This window comes from Aquarana catesbeiana, linkage group LG13 (assembly GCF_042186555.1).
Source record: "Aquarana catesbeiana isolate 2022-GZ linkage group LG13, ASM4218655v1, whole genome shotgun sequence".
In the NCBI taxonomy this organism is placed as follows: domain Eukaryota; kingdom Metazoa; phylum Chordata; class Amphibia; order Anura; family Ranidae; genus Aquarana; species Aquarana catesbeiana.
The window spans coordinates 93292272-93319153 of NC_133336.1; the positions used below are offsets into that span (position 1 = coordinate 93292272).

The window sequence follows — 26882 nt, forward strand, 5'->3', positions numbered from 1 at the left end:
AACCCAGAACGGTATTGTGATTGACAGCACACTGGTCTGGGAGGTGGGACATTACGGTGTTCATATACAAGATCTGTCACAGATCTCTGCTCTGTTACCTAGGATTGTGTCTCCTACGATCCCTGCTCCACACGCATATCACTGGTGAGACCGCACGCATGGCACTGGTAAGTCTGCACTTATGGGCAGTGATGAGACCGCGCATATAAGCAGTGGTCATTTTTTATGTCTTATTTTGTGTATTATATGTGATGTTACATATCACAGAGACCGGTATTGTGGTGATATTGAAGCTTATTGAGATTTCCATACATTAGAGGGTTCCACCATTATTGTGTTACTGATTAGTAAGTTGGCGCTGCACTTTTTTATTTGTTTTTCTCATGCCGACATTTACTTGTGTCATATGCTGAAATAAAACAGCATGGCCCGGCTCTTTCTTTCTGTGGTGCGGATAGGGATGTTCTCATACACTATACAAGCACTGATTACTGTTAGAAAGATCTCATAAAGCTGCAGCAGGAGGAGGAATATTTCTAATACTGAATTACAGCAGACTACAGTGTGTATAATATATAATTATGGGATGTGTCTACAGTTCTGTAATGACTACATGTAGCGCTGGTAGTTTTGCAATCTATCGCATGTTAGGTAAATTTAGTAAATTGTGCGTTAGGAAGGTTAAAGTTTGCTTCTGTTCCAGCTTGGCTGACGTTGTGTGTGTTTCCGTGCTGACCGGTGGGTGTCGCTATTACCACTGGTCAGGGTTGGAAAGACGTGTTGAAGCGTATGGATGCTCCTCTGTCCCGGAGGCACGCTCGGTGGAGGTGGTCCTCCGAGTTGCATTCTGGGCGAGGGTATTTATGGGACAGACGCCATATTTTGGGGTTCGTTTTACAGCCACCTGCTGGCCCTCCTTGCCGACAGGTATGCGTTAAGGAGCTACCTCGTGGTCCTCCGATCGGGAGGCCCATGATACAGCGGCGCAGACGTGGGTCCGGAGGCTTGTCTGGAGCCTACCACCGCGGCCGAGGAATGGTCCTGAGCTGTCGGTCCTGTGTGACGAAGCTGGACAACTGAGGAGATCCCAGGGGAGGACCCGTCTTGGAGAGATCACGTGGCATGCTGGTCTATAGAGGGCCTGGTGACTCAGTTGGAGGACGTATCCAAAAGTAACTATACAGCATAGTATGGAAATTGGGTTATATGGTGTTACAATGGCATAGTTCACTCCAATGCTTGCAGTTCCAGTGCCAGAAAAAAAAAGTAGAGCCTGCTGAATTTTTCCTGCACTGGTCTGTACTGGAACACTGTAAAACACATCAAAAACGCACCAAAAAACGCGCTGGAACACACATGTCCTTATTTAAGGTTAGGAAAAATGAGGGGGGAAAAATGCACCGGACTGCATCAAAAACACACTGGAACGCTTTAAAAACGTGCCTGCAGAAAAGCATCTGGAACACATCTGGACTGCGTTTCTATGGTGTGAACTGGCCCTGACTGAGGAAAATTTCTAATTTTAAGCTAGAACTCCAGTTTTAAAGAGGACCTGGAAATTCAAATGAGCAGCTGGATTTTGTAAATTCTGTGTGTGCCCTTGCTGAAATCCTTCTGCCTGGTTGTGATTGGGGGGGAGAACTATTTCTTGGTATGCAGTGTGCCAGAGAGGCTGAATTCAATAAGGGTAATGTCTCCAGCCCAGTGACTCTAAAATTGTTCAGTTCCCTGTGGATGCCCTCACCACCTCAGAATTTGTATGTGTATACTGCCTGATACATCTTTTGTTATGAATGTGCTGTGCACAATGGCAAGGAGGAAGGAAAATGAATCGTAGGATTGATTGGTTTGTACACATTGTAGAAGCAATGCTTTTGGAGCTCAAACTTTGTAAGCAGTGTCAGAGGTGGTCTCGGCTTCCTGATACCTAATTTCCCAGATTAAAATTTGAAGAGACGCTGTGTGGTGCCAGGCAAGCTGCCTACAAAAGGCCCAGTGGAGTGGAAACGTAACTATTTCATTTGGAGGTGGGCTTTACATTGGAGCCAAAGTACAGTAAGACCCCTTTCACACTGGAGGCGTTTTCAGGCGCTACAGCACTAAAAATAGCGCCTGCAAAAAGCCTCCGCTGCAAACCCGGGTTCTTTCACACTGGGGCACTGCGCTGGCAGGGCGTCACAAAAAGTCTTGCCAGCAGCTTCTTTGCAGCGGTGTAGGAGCGGTGTATACACCGCTCCTGCCCATTTAAAACAATGGGGCAGCGCCGCCATACCGCCAGCAAAGCGTCGCTGCAGCGGTGTTTTGCGGGCGGATTTAACCCCGTTTCGACCGCTAGCAGGGGTTGAAACCGCCCGATAGTGGCCGAATAGCGCCGCTAAGAATAGCGCCGCTAAATGACGCTAAGAATAGCGCCGCTTTACCGCTTGACGCCCGGGGCGGCTCATTGTGAAGGGGTCTTAGACTTTTTCTCTACCTTTTTAGCAACATGTTGCACCTGTGTTTTAGGGTGTAACATGTTGCTAGGCACCCTGCCCAATGACCCCTTCCCGTTACTGATCAGCTCACTCGTAGTCCATTGACATTTAAGGTTGCTCAGTAACTGATAGTCTGTACAGAGGTACAGACAGAGAGCTGTAGGAAGTGAATGCGGGAGCCTGATCATAATAATTGCTCTTCTTTTTCTTCTTTTTTTTTTTCTGCAAAACCATGTGCATTATTGTTTCTTAAAGATGAACTTGGCTTTAAAGAGCCTCTCCACTTTAAGATAATCGTAGTGAATAAGTGAGCTAGAAACTTCACTCGCTGGCTACAGTACAATGAGAGTCTCTTGATGATGTCTGATCCTTTATATTGGCACATGTATAAGAAAATGGGCTAATTATATTGTAGGTTTAGGAAAATGCTTTGCAGACAAAAGGCTAAGCAGTGCGTTGATGAAATATGGCCAAGTTCCAGCTTCTGTTCATAAACCTGGCGGTACTGTATACACCTATAATGACTGCCAAGTTGGGAAAAATGCAATTCTTGCCATAAGTTATTTTCCTGGACCCAAAACAACTGAATGCCCATTTTGATTTACACTTGTTTTCGTACTCATAAAAAATCTGCATCTACTGTAACCTTGACGGAGAAAGGCAATAAGTGATACTTGTAACACAATATGCATTGTGTCCATGCATATCCAGGATTAAGCATTGATGCAAAGAATGAAAAAGTTGTTACAATCCTGGCTGATCCATTACTACTTAAACTGACAGTATAAAATAATGTATACTCGTACATAAGGCCTTTGTCATGAGTATAATCAAAGATGGCCAAGAAATTGAATAGTCCTACAAGTATTGGCACTGTTGTTTCTGAAGAATCTGATGCTTGTAAGTGTTTGCAGGAGATACGTAATTCTGATACTCTTGGAGCATTACTTCTTAAAGATATGCATAAGAGTATCAGAGTTAGACTTTCATGCTCACTTTCTAGCATAATAATGGGCATATTAATATGGAGTGATTGCAGAACTGAATACCAGATACAAAAATGACTCTTTGCGGCACTAGCAATGACAGCACACTGCTAAATAGAATGAAATCTCCCATTAATACTGATTAGTTTAAGTTAATATCACTGTCTTTTTGTTGTGAAAATGCTAGTTGCTTAGCCATCATGCTGATGCAGTGGATTTGTGTATACAACAGGTATCGGGAGGTGAAGTTCAGACTTCGCTTGTTATATGCTTGTTCCAAGTCATTGACTGATGTCAGAGACAGCCAAGCAACTAGCATCGTTCAAAGTAAGCCAGCAATTTCAGCCATGGCATGTATGTCTCTGCATATGGCATGAAATCTGTTGCTGCTGTCACGTATAATCGTCTTATAAACTTTAAATCCTGGGTGGAAAAGAAGCAGTATTTCTCCTTTAAAGTGGTTACCTTTTTTGTATTCTATGCACGAAGGTAAAAAAAAAACCTCCTTTATCCAGCTACCCCCAAAGCTTCCCTTATATTTACCTGAGCTCCATCGAGATCCAGCGCTCTCCATGAGAGCAGTGGCTCTCTGCTCTGTTCCTTCTCACAGGGCAGATCCATAGCAGCAGGTGCCATTGGCTCTCATTGCTGTTGAACAAAATCCCTGAGTAGGGGGCGGGGCCATGCCCCGCTGTCTATGGACCCAGGCAGTGGGGCTCAGGAGCGATCCTGCATGAGTGAACCCATAGGAAGCAGCCTCCTATGGGGCCAGTGGATAAACAGGAGGAGCCAGGAACTCTGGCAGGAGACCCGAGAAGGAACATGGTTGCTCTGTACAAAACCATTGCACAGAGCAGGTATGACATGGTGTTTTTTTTTTTTTTTAGTAAAAAAATTTACCTTGTAAACACTTTTAAATATTTGAGAGCTCAGAAATAATGACCGATTTCATGTCCAATCCAGAATAAGTGGTAGCGCAGTCTTAAAATGATTGTAAAGGTTCGTTTGTTATTTAACCGCTTGCTGACCAGCCGCCACTGTTGTACTGTGGCAGAATGGCATGGGCAGGGGAATCGCCGTCATGTTACATCAGGATGATCGGATTCGATCCAGAACCCATCAATCCCCAGGCCAATGAAATCTTGCCTGGACCTGGTGATCGCTCCTGGCGAATGAGATCCTTCCCCTGTCTGTGTAACTGTAAACACTGACAGGGGAAGTGATGTCATCTCTCGTGTCTGTCTTTTCTATTCCAGACCGAGGAGAGAAGACATCTCAGAGTGAGTTGCACAACACTACACTGACACCAGGTCACGTAGGCACACCCCCCCGATCACCCCCCCCCCCCCCCCCCGTTAACCCCTTCACCACCTGTCACTGTGTCACCCAGTACAGCATTCAGATTTTTGTTTTTTGATCGTTGTACTGGTGTCATTAGTAAAAAAAATCAGCGTTAAGACTAATTACCCTAGGCCCAGATAGGTCTAGGGACCCCCCCCCCAATAAAAGTTTAACCCCTTGATTAACCCCTGTCACCAGTGATCACTGTAAAGGTGTCACGGGTGATGCAGTTTAGCTAGTTTATTTTTTATAGCATCAGGGCATCTGCCGTATTTCACCCAATAAAGGTTTAACCCCCTGATCACAAGTTAGGTTTTAGCGTCCGATAGGGTCTGCGGCTCCCCAGGCAGCGTCAGTTTAGCGCCAGTAGCGCTAACACCCACGCACACACCATACGCCTCCCTTAATAGTATAGTGTCTGAACGGATCAATATCTGATCTGATCAGAACTAAATTAGCGTCCCCAGCAGTTTAGGGTTCCCAAAAATGCAGTGTTAGCGGGATCAGCTCAGATACCTGCTAGCACCTGCGTTTAACCCCTCCGCTCAGCCCACCCAAGTGCAGTATCAATCTATCACTGTCACTTACAAAACACAAAACGCATAACTGCAGCGTTCGCAGCGTCAGGCCTGATCCCTGCAAACGCTAACAGTTTTTTTTGGTAGCGCTTGAATCAGTCACTGACAGTCAGGTGCTTTTTTTTATTGTGAGTCTCACTACTGTACCAGTAAATTTAGAGACCAAAATTTCAAATCGATGGTACAGTAGTGAAGAGGCCTACACGTTTCTGAGCATGAAAGATAGTGAAGAGGAAGTCACTCATCTGTCAGATTCAGGCTCAGAATACGAACCTGTACACAGCAGCGGCACCCTGACAGATAGCTCTGACGACAGAGTTGTGGTCCCTGCCGAGGTCAGGCGTACCAGACCCCGCTCTTCTTCTTCTTTTGACATTTGAGGTGCAAGAACCGCAGGTCCCTCGTATGGAGCAGAGAGCCAGTACTAGCACCGCTCATCCTTCTGGTGAACTGGCAAGCACCAGCGGCCTAGTACATCCTGGTCGTACATCCAGCACTGCAGTAACACTTGGTGACATGGCGAGTTCCATAAGTGCAGTTCAAGCTGGCGAGGTGGCAAGCACGAGTAGTGTCCCGCTACCACCACGAAGAAGACATAGACAGGCCCGTCGAGCCCATAGCGCCCTTCCTGCTGCATTCGCAAACACTAATTGGGAATCCACCACTTCTGCAGCACCCGTACTTCCCCCATTCACTGGCCAACACGGAATTCAGGTGGAAGTGGTTAATTTTATGTCACTTGATTTTTATTCACTGTTTTTCACCGAAGATCTCTATTGATCTATTGTGGACCAAAGCAATTTATATGCTGGTCAATTCATCGCCGCTAATCCCCAGCTGACCCTTGCCAGAGATTGGAAACCTGTTACGGTTTCTGAATTTAAGCCCTTCCTGGGTCTATCCCTCCCCATGGGCTTAACTAAAAAGAGTGATTTGCGGTCATATTGGCCAATGACCCAATTCACCATACGCCTGTGTTCTCTGCCTCCATGACCAGGATCCGATACGAGCAGATCTTGCGGTTCATGCATTTCAACGATAATGAACTCTGTCGTCCTCAGAGTGACCCTGAATTTGATCGGCTCTACAAAATTCGGCCCCTCGTAAACCACTTCAACCAACGTTTTGCAGCCTTGTTTACTCCTCATCAAGTTGTCTGCGTTGATGACTCCCTGATTAAGTTTTCTGTCCGCTTGTTATTCAAACAGTATCTTCCCAGCAAGCGTGCCAGATACGGGGTCAAGATGTATAAGCTCTGTGACGGGGCCACAGGCTATGCATATAGTTTTATGGGTTGTGAGGGAAGAGATATTTACATAGAGCTGGAGAACTGCCCAGACTACATAGGCAGTGCTGGTAAGATTGTGTGGGACTTGGTGTCAGCCTTATTCGGAAAGGGGTACCACTTGTCTGTGGACAATTATTACACAAGCATGCCACTTTTTAGTCACTTGTTTGATCGTCAAATTGGCGCATTGGGCACCGTGCGATCTAATCGCCGGGGCTTTCCCCAGCGGCTTGTAGATTCCCGTCTTAGGCTGGGGGAGAGAGCCTGCTGGAGATGTAATAATTTGCTCACTGTGAGGTGGAGGGATAATAAGAATGTTTTCGTTCTGTCCTCCCTTCACGCAGACACGGCGGTCCAAATTCCTACGGCGACTGGTGTCCACGAATATAACTTTAATATAGGAGGGGTGGACCTCAACGACCAGTTGTTGGCGCCATACCTAATTGCCCGTAAGGCCAGACGCTGGTACAAAAAAGTGTCTGTATATTTATTTCAATTGGCTTTGCTGAATGCTTTTGTGCTACACAAAGCTTCAGGACGAACTGGATCCTTCCTTAAATTCCAGGAAGAGATCATCACAGCCCTTCTGTTTCCAGACGGTGCTTTGGCCCAACTTCCCAACGCAAATGCGGTAAACCGGCTGCATGAGAGGCATTTTCCGCATGTCCTCTCTGGTACCCCTACCCAAAGAAACCCCCAAAGAAGATGTTGTGTCTGTAGAAAGCGCTGATTTAGGTGTGACACCCGCTTTTATTGTCCCTCCTGTCCTGGCCAACCTGGTCTTTGCATTGGTGACTGTTTCGAACGCTACCACACACTAGTTGAGTACTAGCGTAGGGTACACCACCACACAATCCTAGGCACACGTACACAGGGTCTCGGGGTCTCGAAAGATGTGATGGCCATCTGCTACGTTCAGTTTACAGTTTTTTTAGTTTTTATAAAAGTGAAAAAAAAAAAACACAACAAAAATAAAAAGCCAAAAATAGTTGTGGTTGTATTTTTCTTCTTTCTCTCTATTATTCTCTCTCTTATGTTCGCTCTCTACTGTTCGCTCACTATTGTTCTATATCTGTCATTCTCTCTCTGTTTTATTTTTACTATGTTTTATTGTATTTGCTTTGCAGGTATGGTATGTTATACTGTAATGTTTGTTTTATTGCTAACCATCATTTGCTTATCAGGTGGGCCATTCAGCTGCAGCACGGGTTTGTTTATCTTGACAGCAACAGCTTTTGCTCCCACGATACGTAAAGCCGTGACTCCACCACCACAGGTAAAACAAAAAAAAAAAAAATGGTGCATATATGCCCATTATTAGAAGTGGGTGGATGAAGGGCGGTACTCCCACGGTCAATCTCTTTTTTTTCGTTCAGCCCCACAGGCTGCATGAAAAAAAGAACATTACAATGTATGCCCAACAAGGACCAGCAACGTACTGGTATGTTGCGGGACTTTGAGTGGTTATACCAGAATGATGCCTGCAGGTTTAGGTATCATCTTGATATCATTCTTTTCAGCCAGCGGTTGGCTTTCATGTAAAAGCAACCCTAGCAGCTAATTAGCCTCCAGACTGCTTTAATAAGCAGTGGGAGGGAACGTCCCCCCCCCCCCCCCCACCGTCTTCCATGGTTTTCTCTGGCTCTCCTGTCCCAACAAGGAACCTGAGAATGCAGCCGGTGGTTCCACCAGCTGACCATAGAGCTGATCAGACTGATCAGAGCGTATTCAGTCATCTCTGTGGCCTAAGAAACCGGAAGCTATGAGCATTTCATGACTTTTCGCCGGATATAAACGGTGCAATTGGGAAATTGGCAAAGCATTTTAGCACACCGATTTTGGTGTGGTCAGATGCTTTGAGGGCAGAGGAGAAATCTAGGGTCTAATAGACCCCAATTTTTTAAAAAAAGAGTACCTGTCACTACCTATTGCTATCATAGGGGAAAGGCGAACGCAAGCATCAGTCTGGTGTCATATGTAAACAGCAATTGCACTATGCATGTGAGGTATCACCGCAAAGGTCAGATCGAGGGCAGTAATTTTAGCAGTAGACCACCTCTGTAAATCTAAAATAGTAACTTTTAAAGGCTTTAAAAAATATATGTAGGGGGCGTGGCCTGGACATGGCGAGGTGAGGACGCTGTGCTTCTGAGCTCCCGGCTTCATCCAGGCTGACCGAGCCTACTATGCTCTAAAACCTACCCGGAGTGCGAGGCATGTACCCGAGGAGAAGGAGGACAAAGGGGAGAGGTAAATCATCCAGACAGAGAGACTCTGGGGGAACTATCGACCACTTTCTCACTCAACCCTGGACTCCCACCCCGGACCCCAAGATGGCGGAAGCGCGTGGAGAGACGAGCGCCATACAAGGGAATCGATCGGCATCTCCGGCTGCCTCAATGGACTCGGACTCCTACTCGGATGTTCCGGCGGCCTTGCAGTCCGGATCGGGGACCCCCCTGCTGAACTCTAGAGGCATTGGAGGAGAAGCGGAGCTATGGGCACTGCTCAAAGCCCTCCCCACTAAGATGGACATAGAATCCCTCATTGAATGCCTGGAAACACAACACCGCAAAGACATGCAGGAAGTGAAGTGAGAGCTGAACACACTATCCACTAGACTGACGGCGGGGGAGACCTCAGTGACATCCCTGGAAAAACGGGTCTCAGAATTAGAACACCTCCAAGAAGCTCATGTGGACGCTGCTACAATGCTCCAACTACACCAAGAAGAAATGGAGGACCGCAGCAGACGCAACAACCTTCGTCTGCGCGGCCTCCCAGAAGCGACAGGACCTGAAGATTTAGCTGCCACTGCGATCGCTATATTCCGCAAGCTTCCAGGTGATTCGCTCCCTCAAAATATGGAGTTTGACCGCATCCATCGAGCGCTGGGTCCAAAATCGCAAGACCCTAATAGACCGAGAGACGTCATCTGCCGCCTTCATCATTATTCCCACAAAGAAATAATCATCCGCAGAGCATGGGAGGCAGGAGACGTAGACTTTGATGGAGCGGTGGTCAAAATTCTACCTGATGTCTCCCGAGCCACCCTACAGAGGAGAGCTATGTTGCGTCCAGTGCTAGAGATAGCCCGCAGACAAGGAGCCACCTATCGCTGGGGATATCCACTCTCAGTGCTTTTCAAGAGAGGACAAAGATCATTCCAGTTACGCTCTCAGAGGGACTTACCGGCCCTTTCTATATTTCTGGAGACAACCCCCATCCGGATACCGAACTGGCTGAGGTTCCTTCCCCAAACGGGGGGACGACCAGGCCCACACTCATCGCAGATGAACCCTCAGCCGAGGCCGCAGAGGCAACGCCGGAGATCCCGTCCACCAACACCAGATGGGACACGTGAGTCATGAGGGGTTACTGTTCTCCCCTGAGGCAGGACGCTCAGTTTTATTGTTTTTCTCCTGCCTGTTGAGATGCCCTCTGACCGAGAACAAAGTACGCCCCACGATTGATCCAAAAGCCTGCCTGTCCCTTACCAGGAACACTTTAAAAAAGCTGCAGGGATGATTACACCCCACTCCTCTGAAAAGAGAGAGTTTGAGATGCATAGGGACTGGCTCAGCCACCTATATAACTGTCTACCACCGAGCTCTCACCCTCCCCCTGTGTAAGAGACGGGTGAGCCTAGAAGATTTGGGGGATTTGCCCCCCGGGGGGCTCTGAGGGAGGGGGCTGAAGGGGTGAACCCAATGTTTGCATATGCTGAAGTGGGTAGTTTTTTACCACCTGGGTTGCCGCGGGAAATGATGAAGCCCCCCCCCCCCACTCTCCTAATCCACTGAGAGATCCGGAGAATGGTTTACGTTTTTTCTACTACAAGGATTTTGTTACTGATTTCTATTTTTCCTTTGTTTACGTTCTATTACAGCTAAAGGCACAGTTAAGTGATGCAATGCTCTAGATATCTCTATACCACAGGTTGCATAGATGTATAAGATGATGAGAATAGATGATGTTTTTCTGAATATTAGTGCACAGGCTTTATCATGCCAGACCAGCTGGCCAGTTTAAATAATCATTCTAGAGTAAATGACAGGCTAAACTGAGATAAATTGAGCATACAATACCTATTTAGATTTCCTGATAACTAGTGTAAGATGAAGAGCTGGAATCCACTCAGACAGATACTTAAATTTGATGAATAGAGGTGCTAGGCCAGCTCTTGATAACTACATTGCTCAACACATTTAAGTAGGTCTGCATGAAACCCCGGGGGTTCTGTTGCTTGGATGCGTGCCCTCGAAACGCATCTGCAGCCCGAGATCCTCGTTCCACTGTCTCTAGATGGCCTAGACCTGCCCGAGACATATATGCTCCAACTTGCTAAACTAATCCATATGAAAAACACGGGGACTACTTATGTATCTCCTAGGGCCCGGGCCGGTCTGGATGGGTCGGGAGCACCCCTCTTTCGCCCTCTCCAGTCACTCCCCCACATAGGCCAGCACATCTCTCGACTGAGGTTCGTAGAGCCGTGTAAAAGCAAGCTAATAGATTGCAGTAGTGTTACCCTACCTACCCCCCCCCCTTCTTCCCAGCCTCCCATTTTACTGACCTGATATAGCTGAACTTTCCCTGACACAATATAGTGCCTTTAAGGACACGGTATAGAGACCTAATACAACTTACCAACAGCTAGGTTTTTATCCCCAGTTTCCGACACCCCTTTTCCCTCCACCCCCCCCCCCCCCCTTTTTTTTTTTTTTTTTTTAAATTTTCTTTCTCTCTCCCCTCTCCCACCCCGTCTAGTGCTCTGGTTGAAGATGGACAGCCTGAAAATTTTTTCGGTAAACGCAAAAGGCCTTAACACACCGGAGAAGCGACGTATTCTTATGAACGAGTTAAGAAGAGCCAAAGCTGACGTGGCCTTCATCCAGGAAACCCATTTTAAAGAGGACAAATTGCCAGTCCTTAAAAATAGATCCTTCCCACTGACATACCACTCTACTAACAGGACTAAATCTAGAGGGACCTCCATCCTCCTGTCAAGTAAAATACACTGGACCCTTAAGGCCTCTATGGTGGATAGGGAGGGCAGGTACACATTTATTAAGGGTCTAATTGGAGATAAGCTCCTGACGCTGGCGACCATATATGCCCCAAATGAAAACCAGGACAATTTCATACAACACACCATTTCTAAACTAGCCAAATTTTGCGAGGGCCAACTGATACTAGGGGGAGACTTCAACACACCTTTAGCTCCTAACGTAGATACTTCTTCAGGATCGTCCTCTATATCGATTAAAGCCCGTAAACACATTACCAAAACCCTACATGAACACCAACTCATCGACGTGTGGCGCCTCCACCACCCGGGTGAGAGGGACTACACGTTCTACTCACCCCCCCACAAAATACACTCAAGAATAGACTTCTTCCTAATTCCCCATAGCCAACTACATGCTGTTAAGGAATCGACTATAGGCCTGAGGACATGGTCAGACCATGCTCCGATAATGTTGTCCTACGCATTGTCGGAAGTCTCCACGCATAGAGCTCCCTTCTGGCGTCTCAATGAAAGCCTTTTGCAGAGACCGGAGGTCCTAGAAGAAGTGAATAGAGAACTGACAGGTTATTTTCATACAAACACGACAGCTGACTGCACCCCAGGCTCGATATGGGAGGCCCATAAGGCGGTTATCAGAGGGATATTCATAAAACACGGCGCACGGATAAAAAGAGAGAACGAGAAACAGCTAGAGACACTTCTTAACAAACTTCACATCACTGCGTCGCAACACAAAAATTCACCAGACCCACTGGTAGAAGCCGAACTAAACTCCACCCGCAGTCAAATAAATGACCTACTTGGATATAGGGCTAAGGCAACGTTACAAAGATGTCGCCTCACTACTTATGAGTCGGGAGACAAATGTGGACGGATACTAGCCAGAGCAGTTAGAGATCTTAAAATGAAAACATACATCCCCCATATCAAAACGGCAACTGATACAAAAGTCAGTCTACCACGTCAGATAGCTAATTCCTTTAAGGAATATTACGAAACTCTTTACAGCCTACCGTCCACACCAAGAGCACAGTCGAGGATGGAGGCATATCTGTCCTCCAGCCAGATTCCCACACTGACACCAGAAAATATAGCGGATTTAGATTCCCCAATCACGCAAGAAGAATTGACATTAGCACTCAAATCTGCCAAACCTGATAAAGCCCCTGGACCAGATGGCCTTACCCTCCCGTATTATAAAACGCTATTCTCCGCCCTTAACACTCACATGATATCCTTTTTTAATGCAATAGGACCCCAAACTGCATTCTTACATGATACCACACGAGCGCACATTACGGTCATTCCAAAAGAGGGCAAGGACCCTCTAATATGTAGTAGTTATAGACCCTTCTCCTTGTTAAACACAGACCTCAAACTATTTACAAAGATCCTCGCGTCCCGTCTAACCCATCATATGCAATCTTTAATTCATTTAGACCAGGTGGGCTTTATCCCCACCAGGGAAGCTAGAGACAGTACAATCAAAGTACTAAACTTGATACACATAGCCAACCAGACCCATGAGCCCTCAGTTTTCCTAAACACGGACGCCGAAAAAGCATTCGATAGGGTTAACTGGGAGTATATGTTTACAGTCCTCAGACACATAGGACTGGGAGAAAAGATGTTGGGATGGATCACTCAGATATACAATAACCCCACAGCTCAAGTTAAAGTGAACGGAATTCTATCGGACCCCTTCCAAATTAAAAACGGGACGAGACAGGGTTGCCCACTGTCCCCCCTACTGTTTGCCCTCACATTAGAGCCGTTCTTAAGTAAAATTAGAAATAACCCAGATATCCAAGGCCTAAAGGTTGGAGAGACCCAATATAAGGTCTCTGCATATGCTGACGACCTGATGTTCTCCCTATCAAATCCAGTAATTTCTCTCCCAAATCTTCTTAGGGAATTTGGACATATCTCCAATCTTAAAATTAACATACCACAAATCAGAGGCCATGGGTATAGAATTATCACGACCTACTCGGCAAACACTGTGCTCTAGTTTTAACTTTAAATGGACATCCACAGCTCTGACATATTTAGGTACTTTGGTCCCAGCAAATCTTAACCACATCTTTAAACTGAATTTCCCACCCTTACTAGTTAAAACAGGAAACATACTGACGTCTTGGGGTAAAGGCCTACACTCCTGGTTCGGGAGATGCAATCTTATCAAGATGAGCATCTTACCCAAATACCTCTATTTGTTACAAGCACTCCCAATCGCGATCCCCACATCATATTTTAGAAAGGTACACAGTCAATTCCATAAATTCATTTGGGCAAACAAGAAATCGAGATTACCTCGCACACTCCTATCTATGCCCAAAGCTTCCGGGGGCCTCGCTGTCCCGGACGTGAGGAAATATTACCAGGCAGTACACCTGGGCAGAATTATAGACTGGTGTCGCCACCAAGACCTTAAATTGTGGACACACCTAGAACAGGCCCAGGTGCAAATACCCCTGCAGGGAGCTCTGTGGTGCTACGAACACCTTCGAATACAAGACAAAAGACACCCACTGATAGGGACGACACTCCGAGTGAGCTCACAAACCTGCCATACGCAGTCACTATCATCAGCTAGCTCCCCACTCTACCCAATTATAGGAAACCCGCAATTTTCTCCTGGTCTAGACCCTCAGGTTAAAAATGCCATGTTGAGCCTAAAACGCATACAAGCACGACACTTTCTGACAGGAGATTCATGGCCATCCGTGGAGACATTAAGCAACCAAACAGGCCCCTTCAAGTTATCATTTTGGACGGCTGTCCAGTTGAGACACTTCCTTGTGTCTATACCTAACCCCCAAGGGTTCACACAACCCCTAATGGCATTTGAAAACTACTGCTCAGAGGAGGGTACACTCGCAAGGACGCTGTCGATAATGTATAACCTCCTCATTACCCCGACGGACAACACACATCTAACCTTTATACGTAAATGGGAGAGAGATTTGAGTTGTACCTTTACATCGGACCAGATTCAACGTGTAGTGAATTTCTCGCTAAAATCCTCTATTTGTACAAAAATACAGGAAACTAACTATAAACTCTTGACAAGGTGGTACCTAACTCCCCAAGCCCTACATACCTTCTACCCGAACGCCTCGGCACTTTGTTGGAGATGTCGGGTGGAGAGGGGCACATTGCTGCACGTATTCTGGTCCTGCTCAAAACTCTCACATTTCTGGTCCACCATTAGAGCAACCATCCAAAAATTCACGGAATACAATATCCCCAATGACCCGGCCTTTTTCTTGCACGTAAACACTATATCTACTAAAAGGTACAAAAAGTCCATAGTGCAACACTTAGTTAACGCAGCTAAATCTTGCATCCCACTCTATTGGAAAAAGCAAACTCCACCAACCGTGGCGGAGTGGGTTCGGAGGGTGGAGGAGATTAGTAGAATGGAAGACCTGGTACTAACGGCGAGACACCAGCAGGAAAAATATAAAAAGACATGGGCAATATGGCAACAATTTATTTTATCCTTGGAAGGCACCACCCTTAGAACCGCCTGATAAGCTCACTTCTCCAGATAATATAGAATCTGAGGCTGTCCTGAACCGACCAGAGCCCCCCCCCCCCCCCCCCACCTTCGCAGATCCTCCCTTTTCTTCCCCTTATCCCCTTTGTCTATCTATCCCTCTTTTTCCCGATGTATATCTATGATTTCCTCTGCTGCCCCTCCCCTCTTTGGTACTGAGGTTCTGCCCGAGTGGGATAGGAGGCGAAGGGAGACTAATAGAGAGAAATGCTAAATGTGAATTTTATCTGCTGACCTTCTACTGTAAGAAATGTATTAATATATATGATTATTCAGGAAGGCAAATGAATATCTCTCTCTTCATTTTCAATGTATGTATGCATCGTACTGTATTGTATTGTCTCAGCCCAGGTTGGGCCTGTAAAAAAATAAATAAATAAATAAAATCTATATTTGAAAAAAAAAAAAAAAAAAATATATGTAGTTTGTCGACGCTGCATGTTTGTGTGCAATTTTAAAGCATGTCGTGTTTGGTATCCATGCACTCAGCATAAGATCATCTTTTTTATTTCTTTAAACATTTGGGCAATATAGTGTGTTTTAGTGCATTACAATTAAAGTGTGTTTTTTCCCAAAAAATTGTGTTTGAAAAATCGCTGCGCAAGTACTGCGTGAAAAAAAAATTGCAACACCCACCATTTTAATCTGTAGGGCCTTTCCTTTAAAAAAATATAATGTTTTGGGGTTCAAAGTAATTTTCTTGCAAAAAAAAAAACAATTTTTCATGTAAACAAAAAGTGTCAGAAAGGGCTTTGTCTTCAAGTGGTTAGGAGAGTTGGTGATGTGTGACATAAGCTTCTAAATGTTGTGCATAAAATGCCAGGACAGTTCAAAACCGCCCCCACATGACCCCTTTTTGGAAAGTAGACACCCCAAGCTATTTTCTGATAGGCATGTTGAGTCTATGGAATATTTTATATTTTGTCACAGGTGCTCTGGGGGCAACTGTAGTACAGAAGGTAATGCATAGAATGCATTAAGGTGAAAAACCTGGAGACTTTACAACCCCTTTAAGCCATGATTCAATCAAAAGATTTATGGAAGGAAGGGGGTGGGGGACATAGAAAATGAGAGAAAAAAAGACAAGAAATAAACATCAGCGAGCATCATGTTGTTCTTACACTTGGGGTCTATTCACACTAGTCAGGTCTTTTACATCTCACAATAATTTTTATTTGAATGGGCTTCCTAACGTACGTACCACAAAAGACCAAAAACTGGACCTACAGCGTTTTTGCTGGTAAACCAGTTTATTTTAGTGCATTACCCTGCCTTTTGATGCACTGTCGTGCATGTGCATTCGGGTGCCATTCACAATCCATGGTACTGCAGTGCACCATTGCACATAACATGGGAAAACTCATGAAGCCACCACAACTAAGAACTGGTAAGCTGCAATATATTTTGGGTTTAGATACACTTTGTATGTTTGTCTGCTTCCTGCATGTGTAGCAGATTCAAATTAAACTCAAACTGTGTGGTATGAATGTTTAGAATATCAATAATAGCACACATGTTCTTTTATATTAATAAGCCTGTGTTTGTTCTTTCTTTTTTTTTTTTTTTTTTTTTTTTTTTAGCCTCTTTTAGCTCACCTTCAGTCATTGTCTTCTGGTAAAGGAGAGGGAGAGAAGAGTGTCGACAGAGAAGGTGATGGAACAAACAGCTGTGCTGCAAATGTGAGAAAGAACATGAAACAGGACCCTGAAATTACAGTAAAGTGTATTCTGGGTAAAGGAGCGTCAGACACCAGCTGTCTAACTGATCCTGCAGTCGTACAGATCCAAGCAGGAAAGTCAGAGGTAAGGTGGCATCCTTGGATATTTTGGAAAAAAATACTAATACTTCATCTGTTTTGAGACCCAATATTGTTAATTTAATACATCTTTAATCTTTTTCTGGCCAGCTTTGCTGTTATTTCGTTCTTGTCATTTGAGAAACACGGGAAGTCTTGCACCTTTGGGTTATCCTGCTGCCTAGGAAGATGAACATTGGCAAATGAAAACAGCAGGCCAATACAGGATAACTCATTCCACTACCAGCACGCTTTCTAGTGTTCTAGGCAAATGGACGTCTTTTCCTAAAGTGGATGTAAACCCTCACATATACCCAGTGAAGTGAACAGCCTCAGATGATACACAGAGATGAAACAAATCTCCCTATATAAGTTTTACATGTAAATTTGCTGTCTTCAGCTTGCTATATTCTTTAGAATTCTTACTTTGAGTTAGAATTTTCACTTCCTCACTCAGCAGCAGCAGTGTAGTCTTGGATTACACTGGGTGACAGCTGATTGGAGGAAAGGCACACCCCCCACATAGGCAGAGAGTTTCAGAGCTGTGCTGTGACAAGACAAGCTCTCTGCTAATCTTATTTATATTAACTTCCCTCCACACAAGCACCCTGTTTTCTTTGAATAATTTTTTTTTTTTTTTTAAAGCAAAACTCTTCTCTACATCACTGCTCGTGCTTAATGTCTTCGATTTGCAGCTGTATGATGTGGTCATCCTCAGCCTAGCTTTTGGAATACCACATCTGGACGCTGCTGGACTAAATATTGTGTGGATATCTCAGAAGTGTTCATACACTGAGCTTCACGTAGAGTGCTTACCAGATTCTGCTCTGATACAAGTTTGCTGTGGAAAGCTTTGCTGGTCCAGAGCCACTGGAATCACCACAGCACTTGCCCTGACTCACTTGTCCTGATGCTCGGCCTACTATCTCAATTACTTGGGTCACTGGGTGCCTTTTACTCCCTTTTTTCCTGCTAATTCTTCAGTGGAAGGGGTTATAACTGTGGGAGTAAGTGCTGATGCCCTCCGCTGTGTAGAATGTCACACCTGCTCTGTACTCTTTCCTGCCATACAGCATTGAAGCATCTTCCCACCGCTATTCCTGCTTGCAAAACACTATGTGTAACTTTAACCTGTTCCAACTGCCCACCTATAGAGACCTTGGTCACCTCCAGCCATCCAACCCTCACCTGCTATTACCTGTCAAGGTTTTGTGAGTATCTGAGAAGTTGCCTTTCTGCCACACAATCACAACATACTGATTCTAGACACGTGGGGGAGACAGTCCTACTGTAGCAGATGTCCCCAACTTATATTTTAATAATAGTTTTGGGGGCTGTTTGCAGCAAGGCTACTGATGTTGCTGATATCTACAACCTGAATGCTATCCTCTGCTCTTACAATTTGTTCCATCCTTGGAGTCCTTTTTGACTCGGTAAGGTGTTGGTGGGCCTTCTTCCTGCTTGGCTGAGGTTTCTACCACAGTCATGCAAGACTTCATGACACAAGTTGCTCAGTTACCGTATATACTCGAGTATAAGTTGAGTTTTTCAGCACATTTTTTTTGTGCTGAAAGTGCCCCCCTCGACTTATACTGGAGTCAAGCACTTTTCTACAGCAAAAAATTTCATTTTCCGAACCGAATTTGAGGCCCCGTATCTCAGGGCCACTTAGTGCTAGGAACCCCATAGTGTGCAAACCCAGTGGAACTGGTACCACAACATATCCAAAGCTGAAGTTCCTAGCACTAAGTGGCCCCGAAATACGGGGCCCCAAAATCGGTTCAGAAAATGTCATTCTCTGCTGCAGAAAAGTGCTTGACATTTTCTGAACCAACTTTGGGGCCCCATATCTCAGGGCCACTTGGTGCTAGAAACCCCAGCTTTGGAAATTTTATGGTGCTAGTTCCACTGGGTTTACCCACCAAATTTGGGGTCCTTAGTACTAAGTGGCCCCGAGATACGGACCTATGGCTGCAAATGGGCACAGTGAGGCATGCAAATGGGCACAGTGATGCTGCAAATGGGCATTGTTGACCCTCTTTTCCACTTACAGTAGCTGTGCATTTCTCACCCTCGTCTTATACTCGGGTCAATAAGTTTTTCTCATTTTTTTGTGGTAAATTAGGGCCTCGACTTATACTCGGAACGACTTATACTCGAGTATATACGGTATTTGCTGACTCTGATTACAAAGACCACAATTGTGCTCCCGCACCCTTTCTTGCAGATTCTATGTCTGATTTGCCCACAACCATAGCAGCTTCTTATTCATTCCAGTTCTTAAAGTAAACTCAGCAATTTTCTTAAAACAATTACATTCAAGGCATAATGGTCACAGTTACATGTGCTCTCAACCAAACTATCAAGTCATCAAATGGCTGGTGTCAAAACTGATCATGTGTTCAGCACCATGGTAATAGCAGATCAAACAAGAGGCTAAGCTGGCAGCTTCCTTGGCTGTAAAGTATAGGAGGCTTTGGTTCAGCTTTAACTGATTAGCTTATATCTAAGGTGTCTCAGTCTTCTGTTACTCCCGGGTTAAAGGAGAAAATCTTGGCGCTTATTGATGCAGTGCACACTACTCTGAAACTGGAGGATCAGCCTGCTGCTTCTATTAGTTCTGTTAACCTGTCTTAATTAGCTAAAAAGGGTTTCTAAAAGCTCATCTTTTTTTATGTTTTAATTACTTGTTGTACATACATCCTAAATCGTTACTTATTTTTGCCTCAAAATGTTTAGTTTTTTTACATACGGATTGAATCCTCTTCTTGCTTTGCTGCACCACAGCTTCCATTCTTCTGACCATGCTCCCAGCTCCTATGTCATTTAGGTTTTGGGACTACATGTCCCGAATGCTAAGCGGTATGCGCATTCTTATTGCCTCAGTGCAAAACATGGAAGAAGAACATGGGGGTGGAGCTACAGTGTCCCCTGGGGCTGCCGTGCATGCAGGTGCAGCCAGCGTCTCTCTGCAGGTATGTAGTCCCAGTGGTGTGAGCATGCACGCATAGGTGTCCTCGAGCGTGGCGCTGCGGAGGGGATACCCTTCAGAGAGGAGAACTGGAAATGGGGAAAACGGACCTAAAAAAAACCCCATATAGAAGTGAAAATGAATAAAAAGGTTAGTCTGTGTACGTAACACTACTGTTAAGGAACATAAATAGAGGGGGAAAAAAGCGAGGGTTTAATATCACTTTAAAACTTCTGAGGTTGCACAGACTTTCCCTTATACTCGCTTTTCCAGCTATTTCTCTATGGACATTAAAAACATCCCAATTAGCTGTTTGCACCTCTGAAATGGAAGCTTACTACTCCAGCGCCAGCCTTTAAGGAACCAACAGATAAGTGGTTGGAAGCCGTTCTTATAGAATGAGTGGAGCATTAAATTTCAGCTGTGACCAATTGCTGGAAGTCTCATCTCCTTATGCGTGTCTTATGTCGTTATATATGCATAGGGCACTTCAACTAAAAGTGCTGGACTATGGAACCTATTTGTAAGAAGCATTTGATCTGCATAGCCTTCAAGGGACCGTGTCTCCTCAAACCAGCTCTTAACAACCACATCACGTGGAGAAATCGGATGAGAGGGAGGAGCCGAATGTGGGCGCTTGAGCGGACACCGATGCTGATCCCGTGAAGTCTGGAAGCCCCCTCCCTGTAATGCAGGCCCAGGACGAGGCCGCATCCTAGTTCTCCACAACCCCCCCCCCCAATACCTTTGCATGCTGTAGATGAGGCGGACGGCGCTGTTGCTGTTGGTGGTGGCGGGGACTAGTGGTGAGTCTCCGGCCTGCTGTGGCATGTGGTGTGAGTCCGGCCTTGGTAGTGGTCCTTCCGGGATGTCCATGGCAGCGGGGGCATTCTGCTGCCATTGCCGCTGAGACCGGGAAGCGGAGCAGGAGCCTGCGCAGTGTGGTGTGGAGGAGGACAAGCGGTGCTGAGGAGCAGCTGGAGATGAGACCCCGGTAAGCGCCAGACAGAGTAAGTGAACCACAGGACACACAGTGAGCAATGGCTCCCCTACACACTGTATATGGACAACAAGGAAACAGCAGGTAAACCATTTATTAATGCTGATGGAGTACCCTCTCTATGCGACATTTGAATGAAAGAAGTCTTTTGCAGACTGTGGATAGACATAAGTATACTGATATATGGGTATATACGAACAGTTACATGCACTGCTCTGGACACATGAATCATAAAATCTGCACATAGATCATACATAGTTTATCGAAAACCTAATTTGACGTAAAAATAAACTGGAATGAGAAAATCTTAAATTATTAAGTGAAAGGACCCTGACCCACAGTTGGAAAACAGCCGGCGAAAGAGGGCGAGAAGAGTGCTGATGCACTGATAAGAGCATAGATTCTTGAACATGCAGGGTGTGTAAAAAATGTTTCTCTTTTTTTTTTTTTTTTTTTTTTTTTTTTTTGTCATCTAATATGGACTGACCAGGCTATATAGGGTACCAGGAAAGAGATATTCTAAGAATCTTTTTGATCTTTACCACATTTTGACCTATGACCTATATCACATAAGTTAACCATTAAATTGTGACAGTAGGAAATTAAAACACGTGACTACAGGGACATTAATAGTAACTACCTATATAAGTAGTCATTGTCGTACAGTTTGCAATGGTGGATAAGAGGCTTGTACTGGTAGTCCTATAAGACTGGTTTCATCTGCAAATTCATTTTGAACACATACGGGGGTTTACAACTGGAAAAAATAACATTGGAGAACGGAAAGAAAGAACCCCCCAACCCTCACCCACCACCTGGGAAGGGGAGATTAGATACTAGTTTAAAACGAAGAGGTAAATGAAGAAATGAAGGGTAAACCAGTGAAAGGGGCTGTTTCTAATGCGCCCAGAATAAGTACTAGCCCGGGGACCATTAGAAAATATATGGTACAGGAGGGCGGCAAAGATAGCCCTGGTAAACAAACGGGGACTAAAAGTAAAACCCCTGAGGGTTTATCAAAGACTGGACTGAGAAGACAGTGGGCTGAACTAGACACTCGCGCAGTAAGCAGTGAGATATTAGAAGAAGTAATAATGGAACCTAAACAAAAAAATCAACTACCAACAAAGGGTGAAATGGCGGAAATGTTTGGGAGGTTGGAAACATCTATAAAAGCAGAAATAGCAACTAGACATGAACCATATATTAAAAAGGGTGGAAGATACAGGAAAAAAGGCTGGACAAGCAAGGGGACAAGATTAAAAAGCTTAAGAGCCAGATGGATGAGGTGCAGAAGGAACAGAGGAATATAATGTACAGAATTGAGAATCAAGAGAACCGGAATAGAAGGAAAAACCTCCGGACCAGAGGCCTTCCAGAAATGCAAGGAGAATAGGAAGAATTGCAAGAAAAAATGGACAAAATCTTTGGTCATATGATAAGTACACCTGGCGCAAGCAGTAAAATAAAGTTTGAAAGAATCCACAGGATCAGAAAGCCTGCAGAAATAGCAGGAGATGTCCCAAGAGATGTCATCGCAAGATTTCATAACTTCCAAGACAACAGATAAGGGCATGTTTGAAAAATAACCAACCAGTGAAGTATGGAGAGAATGACCTGCAGATTTTCCCAGACCTGGCAGCGGAGACGCTTGCCAGGAGAAGAATCTTGAAACCCTTATTAGACCAGCTCAAAGAGGATAACGTTCAATATTCATGGGACTTTCCAGCCTGCTTAATCGGACGTAAGAAAGGCCGATCTGCAACTCTAAGATTTCCAGAAGATACACCAAAATCTTGTAACCGCTTAGATGTGCCAATAGTAGAAATCCCGGGTTGGTGGGAACAGAGAATATAGAAAATCCAGAGGAACAGCAATCCTGGCAACCAGTCTTTAAAGCAAGACCGGTAAGGCATGGATGAATAAAGTGAAATAGAAATTGCATCAGTGTCAACTGGTAGATGCATGGAGGATGCAGCATTTTAACGCAAGGGATTATACATTTCACACTGATTGAACATAGGTGGCTGGAGGCAGTGATTAGCACAAATATTGGAATAATGACCTTCCCAGACCACGCGCCGGTGAGTTTACAACTGAAAATTGTCGAGTCCCAAAAAAAGAATAATATATGGAGGTTAAATGAAGAACTATTACATGATAAAGAAATAGAAAAGCAAATTAAGGAAGAACTAGAATTCTATTTCAGGATTAACAATTCAGTAGATATATCAGAAGCAACAGTCTGGGAGGCGCATAAAGCATATATTAGGGGTATTCTAATTATGGCTGGGTCAGAGAAAAAAAAAAAACTAAGCAAGATAAAATAGCCTTAACAAAAGAAATATACGACTTAGAACAGCTGCACAAGTTAACTGGGGATGGAGAGGTGCTAGTAAAACTTTATTGTAAAAGAGAGGCCATGAGGGACCTAGTAGAACAAGAAACACGAACGGCATACAACCTAACTAAGAAAGAAAGGTATCTAGGCGGGAATAAACCAGGGAAATTCCTAGCAAAGGTATTAAAAAAGAAAACCGGCAACTATATCGAGAAAATAAAGACAACGACAGGGGAGATGAGATATAGAACCAGAGAAATTGCCAAAACCTTTCAAGATTATTATGGGGGGGTTATACTCAATCAACAAGAAGATTACAACAGAAGAGGTGGAAAAAAAAACTGGGGAAAATAAAAACTTTCTTAAAAGACATAGGATTAACTAAAATTGCAGAAAACAAACGTAGCGACCTAGAGGCCCCCATAACAGAAAAAGAGGTTAGAAAAATGTTAAAAGAAACACTGGCTGGCAAAAGTCCTGGTCCCGATGGCTTGACAATATCCTACTACAAAAAATTTCAGGACATACTAATTCCCAAAATGTGCTCCTACATGAATGGGATTGAGGCAAAATAAGAGATGAGGAAAGAGGCTCTGGAAGCCAATATTACCATCATCCTGAAGGAAGGTAAAGATAGCACACTCTGTTCTAGTTACAGGCCTATATCACTCCTTAATACGGATACGAAATTATTCGCAAAAGTATTAGCAGGGAGGATGAAAAATATAATGAATGAGATAGTACACCCAGATCAGGTTGGGTTCATTCCAGGAAGAGAAGGGAGGGATAATGGTATTAGAACGCTCTTGGCAATTCAGAGAATCAAAGATAGCAGAGCCCCAGGACTGCTCCTGTCCATAGATGCTGAAAAAGCTTTTGACAGGGTGGACTGGGGCTTCATGCTGAGCACGTTGGAGGAGATAGGCCTTGGGGCGAATATGATTAGATGGATAAAGGCATTATACGCAAGACCTTCAGCGAGGGTGAAGGTAAATGGAACACTTTCGGAGCCGTTTGAAATGTTCAACGGCACAAGACAGGGGTGTCCACTTTCCCCTTTGTTTGTGCTAGCGCTTGAACCCCTTTTAATAAAGATTAGGCAGAACCCGGACATTAGGGGAATAAAAGTTGGGAAAGAAGTCCATAAATTGGCGGCTTTCGCGGATGATATTTTATTTTATATAACCCGCCTTAGGGTGACCCTCCCAAATTTGATTTATAGCCCTGAAAGAATATGGAGAACTATCTAATTTCAAGATAAATCCGGCTAAATCAGAAACATTAGACATTAATATAGGTAAAACGGGGAAATATGCTTTTTAAAAGGACTTTCCCTTTGTGTGGGGGGAAAAAAAGAACTTAAGTACCTAGGAGTCAAGATAACTACATCGAGAGAGACATTATATCAAGCTAATTTTGTCCCACTCCTCAACAAGATTAAAGAAGACTTGAACAGAATTACAAGAGGACAGTTATCATGGGGGGAAAGAATTAACTTATTCAAGATGGCAATCCTATCTAAAATTACGTATAAGATGCAAATGCTCCCAATCCCACTCCCACAGGTTTATCTTAAAACATTGCATACAATATTTTTAAGGTTTATTTGGAGAGGGAAAAAAGCACGTATAAGTTTTACACAGTTGAGTAAAGATAAGGCGAATGGGTGGCACCTGATATTCAAAATTACTATGAAGCAATTATATTATCACGAATATTAGGATGGGCAAAAAATAATAAGGAAAAACGATGGGTTAAAATGGAGAGCACAATTTGTAAAGCCACAATGGAAAGATAATATGGATCCCTTCACAATTTAGAAAACTTAGTACAGATACACACGACATAACTAGACATGCCCTAAAAATTTGGGATAATTTGCACAAAACGGAGAAATGGGAGTACAATTCACCCTTAATCCCGTTGAAGGATACAGAATATTTTACACCGGGGATTGAGGACTTGTTTGGGAAATGGATTCTACAGGAAGACGCACAATTGAAGGATGTGATGGAACAGGGAAAAATTTGCACATACCAGGAACTAAAAAATAAAAGCGAACTGATGGTTATAGATCGATGGCGGTATAGCCAATTGAATCACTTTATTGAAACACTCCCTAAACCCGTTAGATCAGTCAAAAACTTACGTCCTCTGGAGAAACTGTGTGTGGATAAAACAGCTAAGAAGGGGATCTCTAGGATTTATAGAGTGTTAATAGACTTGAAGGGATCTGAGATACCGCCATTTATTAAGAAGTGGGAGACGGAATTAGATATACAGCTTAAATAACCAGAGATTAGGCAATTATTGAGGAGGGTACACGTCACGTCGGTCAACTGCAAAATGCTAGAGTTAAGTTAGCGCACACAAGTACCAGAGTGAAACGTCGCAATTTTGTTGGCGGGGGTGTAAAGAGATTGGGAAGATGGCGCATATTTGGTGGCATTGCCCGGAAATTAAAAAATATTGGGAGGAGACCAGGCAAATCACCAGTGAGATAACCAACATTGAAGTCCCAGACGACCCTTGGGGGTGTTTATTTCATGGGATTAGAATGTCAACTAGGAATTACCTGAGAACGTTACTACCTCAGCTCTTGAACGCGGCTAAAAGCCTTTTACCTAAAAACTGGCAAGAAAAAGGGAGACCTACGTTGCAGGATGGTTTAACAAAATAAATGAAATCCAAAGCCTAGAATATTTAAGGTACAGTGAGGGGATGAGAATGGAAGAGTTTGAAGAGAATTGGAGGGAATGGGCAGAGTATAAGAGCTCAATAAGGTGCGCCAAGGTGATGGGAATATACAATGAAAATGGGAGGAGGCCTTAAAGTAGCTAGACTGTATGAGGGAGGTGAAGAAGAGGAGAAAAGTGAAGACCAGAACCAAAAGGAGTAAGGGAGAGGGGGGAGATGGGTGTGGGAGGGGGGTGAGTTGTGAGGTGGGGAGGGGAGGGAGGGTTGGTGAATGAGTTGGAGCAAACTTTTTTTTTTGTATATGTTTTAATGGTGGGTGTTAGCTGAAGTGAGGTATCACTAAATGTAAGATGATGTAAGATTTAACTAAAACCAATAAGAAAAAAGATTAAACAAAAAAAAGCCACAATGATGTGAAAACGAGCTGGGATGATAATGAACTGCAAAGTTGAAATAAGTCTCTCAGAAAATTTCCCTGAAGTGGGGAAAAAAAAAAAAAAGTGGAAGAAACCTAGGGAGCAGACTGGGAAATTCTTCATGCTTTATTTCTGTTAGGAATCGTCTCAGAATTTTAGTCTCAAGTCCAGGAGCTGTACATCTCCCACTTTTGCATAATAGTACGAAGTCTGATCGTAGATTCACTTGCACTTGCAGGCAACATAACTAAAACTGAGCCTCGTAAGAACATAGGTGGTTGACCGTGCTCTAATAAAAATACTCCTTTTTATGATGCCTTCGGGGACATGTTGTACTCTTATCTTTTTAATTTTTGTACAAAATTTAACAAACTTATTTAAAAAAATAAAAAATACTCCTT

General features: G+C 44.2%; 1 protein-coding gene across 2 annotated transcripts in view; it reads left to right on the forward strand.

The window, feature by feature from the left end:
• MBIP (MAP3K12 binding inhibitory protein 1) overlaps positions 1–26882 on the forward strand; it is a 76270-nt gene that overhangs the window by 19243 nt on the left and 30145 nt on the right. For both annotated transcript variants that reach the window (XM_073610013.1, XM_073610014.1), the window contains exon 3: positions 16842–17063. In XM_073610013.1, coding sequence (XP_073466114.1) covers positions 16842–17063 — 222 coding nt within the window. The remainder of the gene's footprint in view (positions 1–16841; positions 17064–26882) is intronic.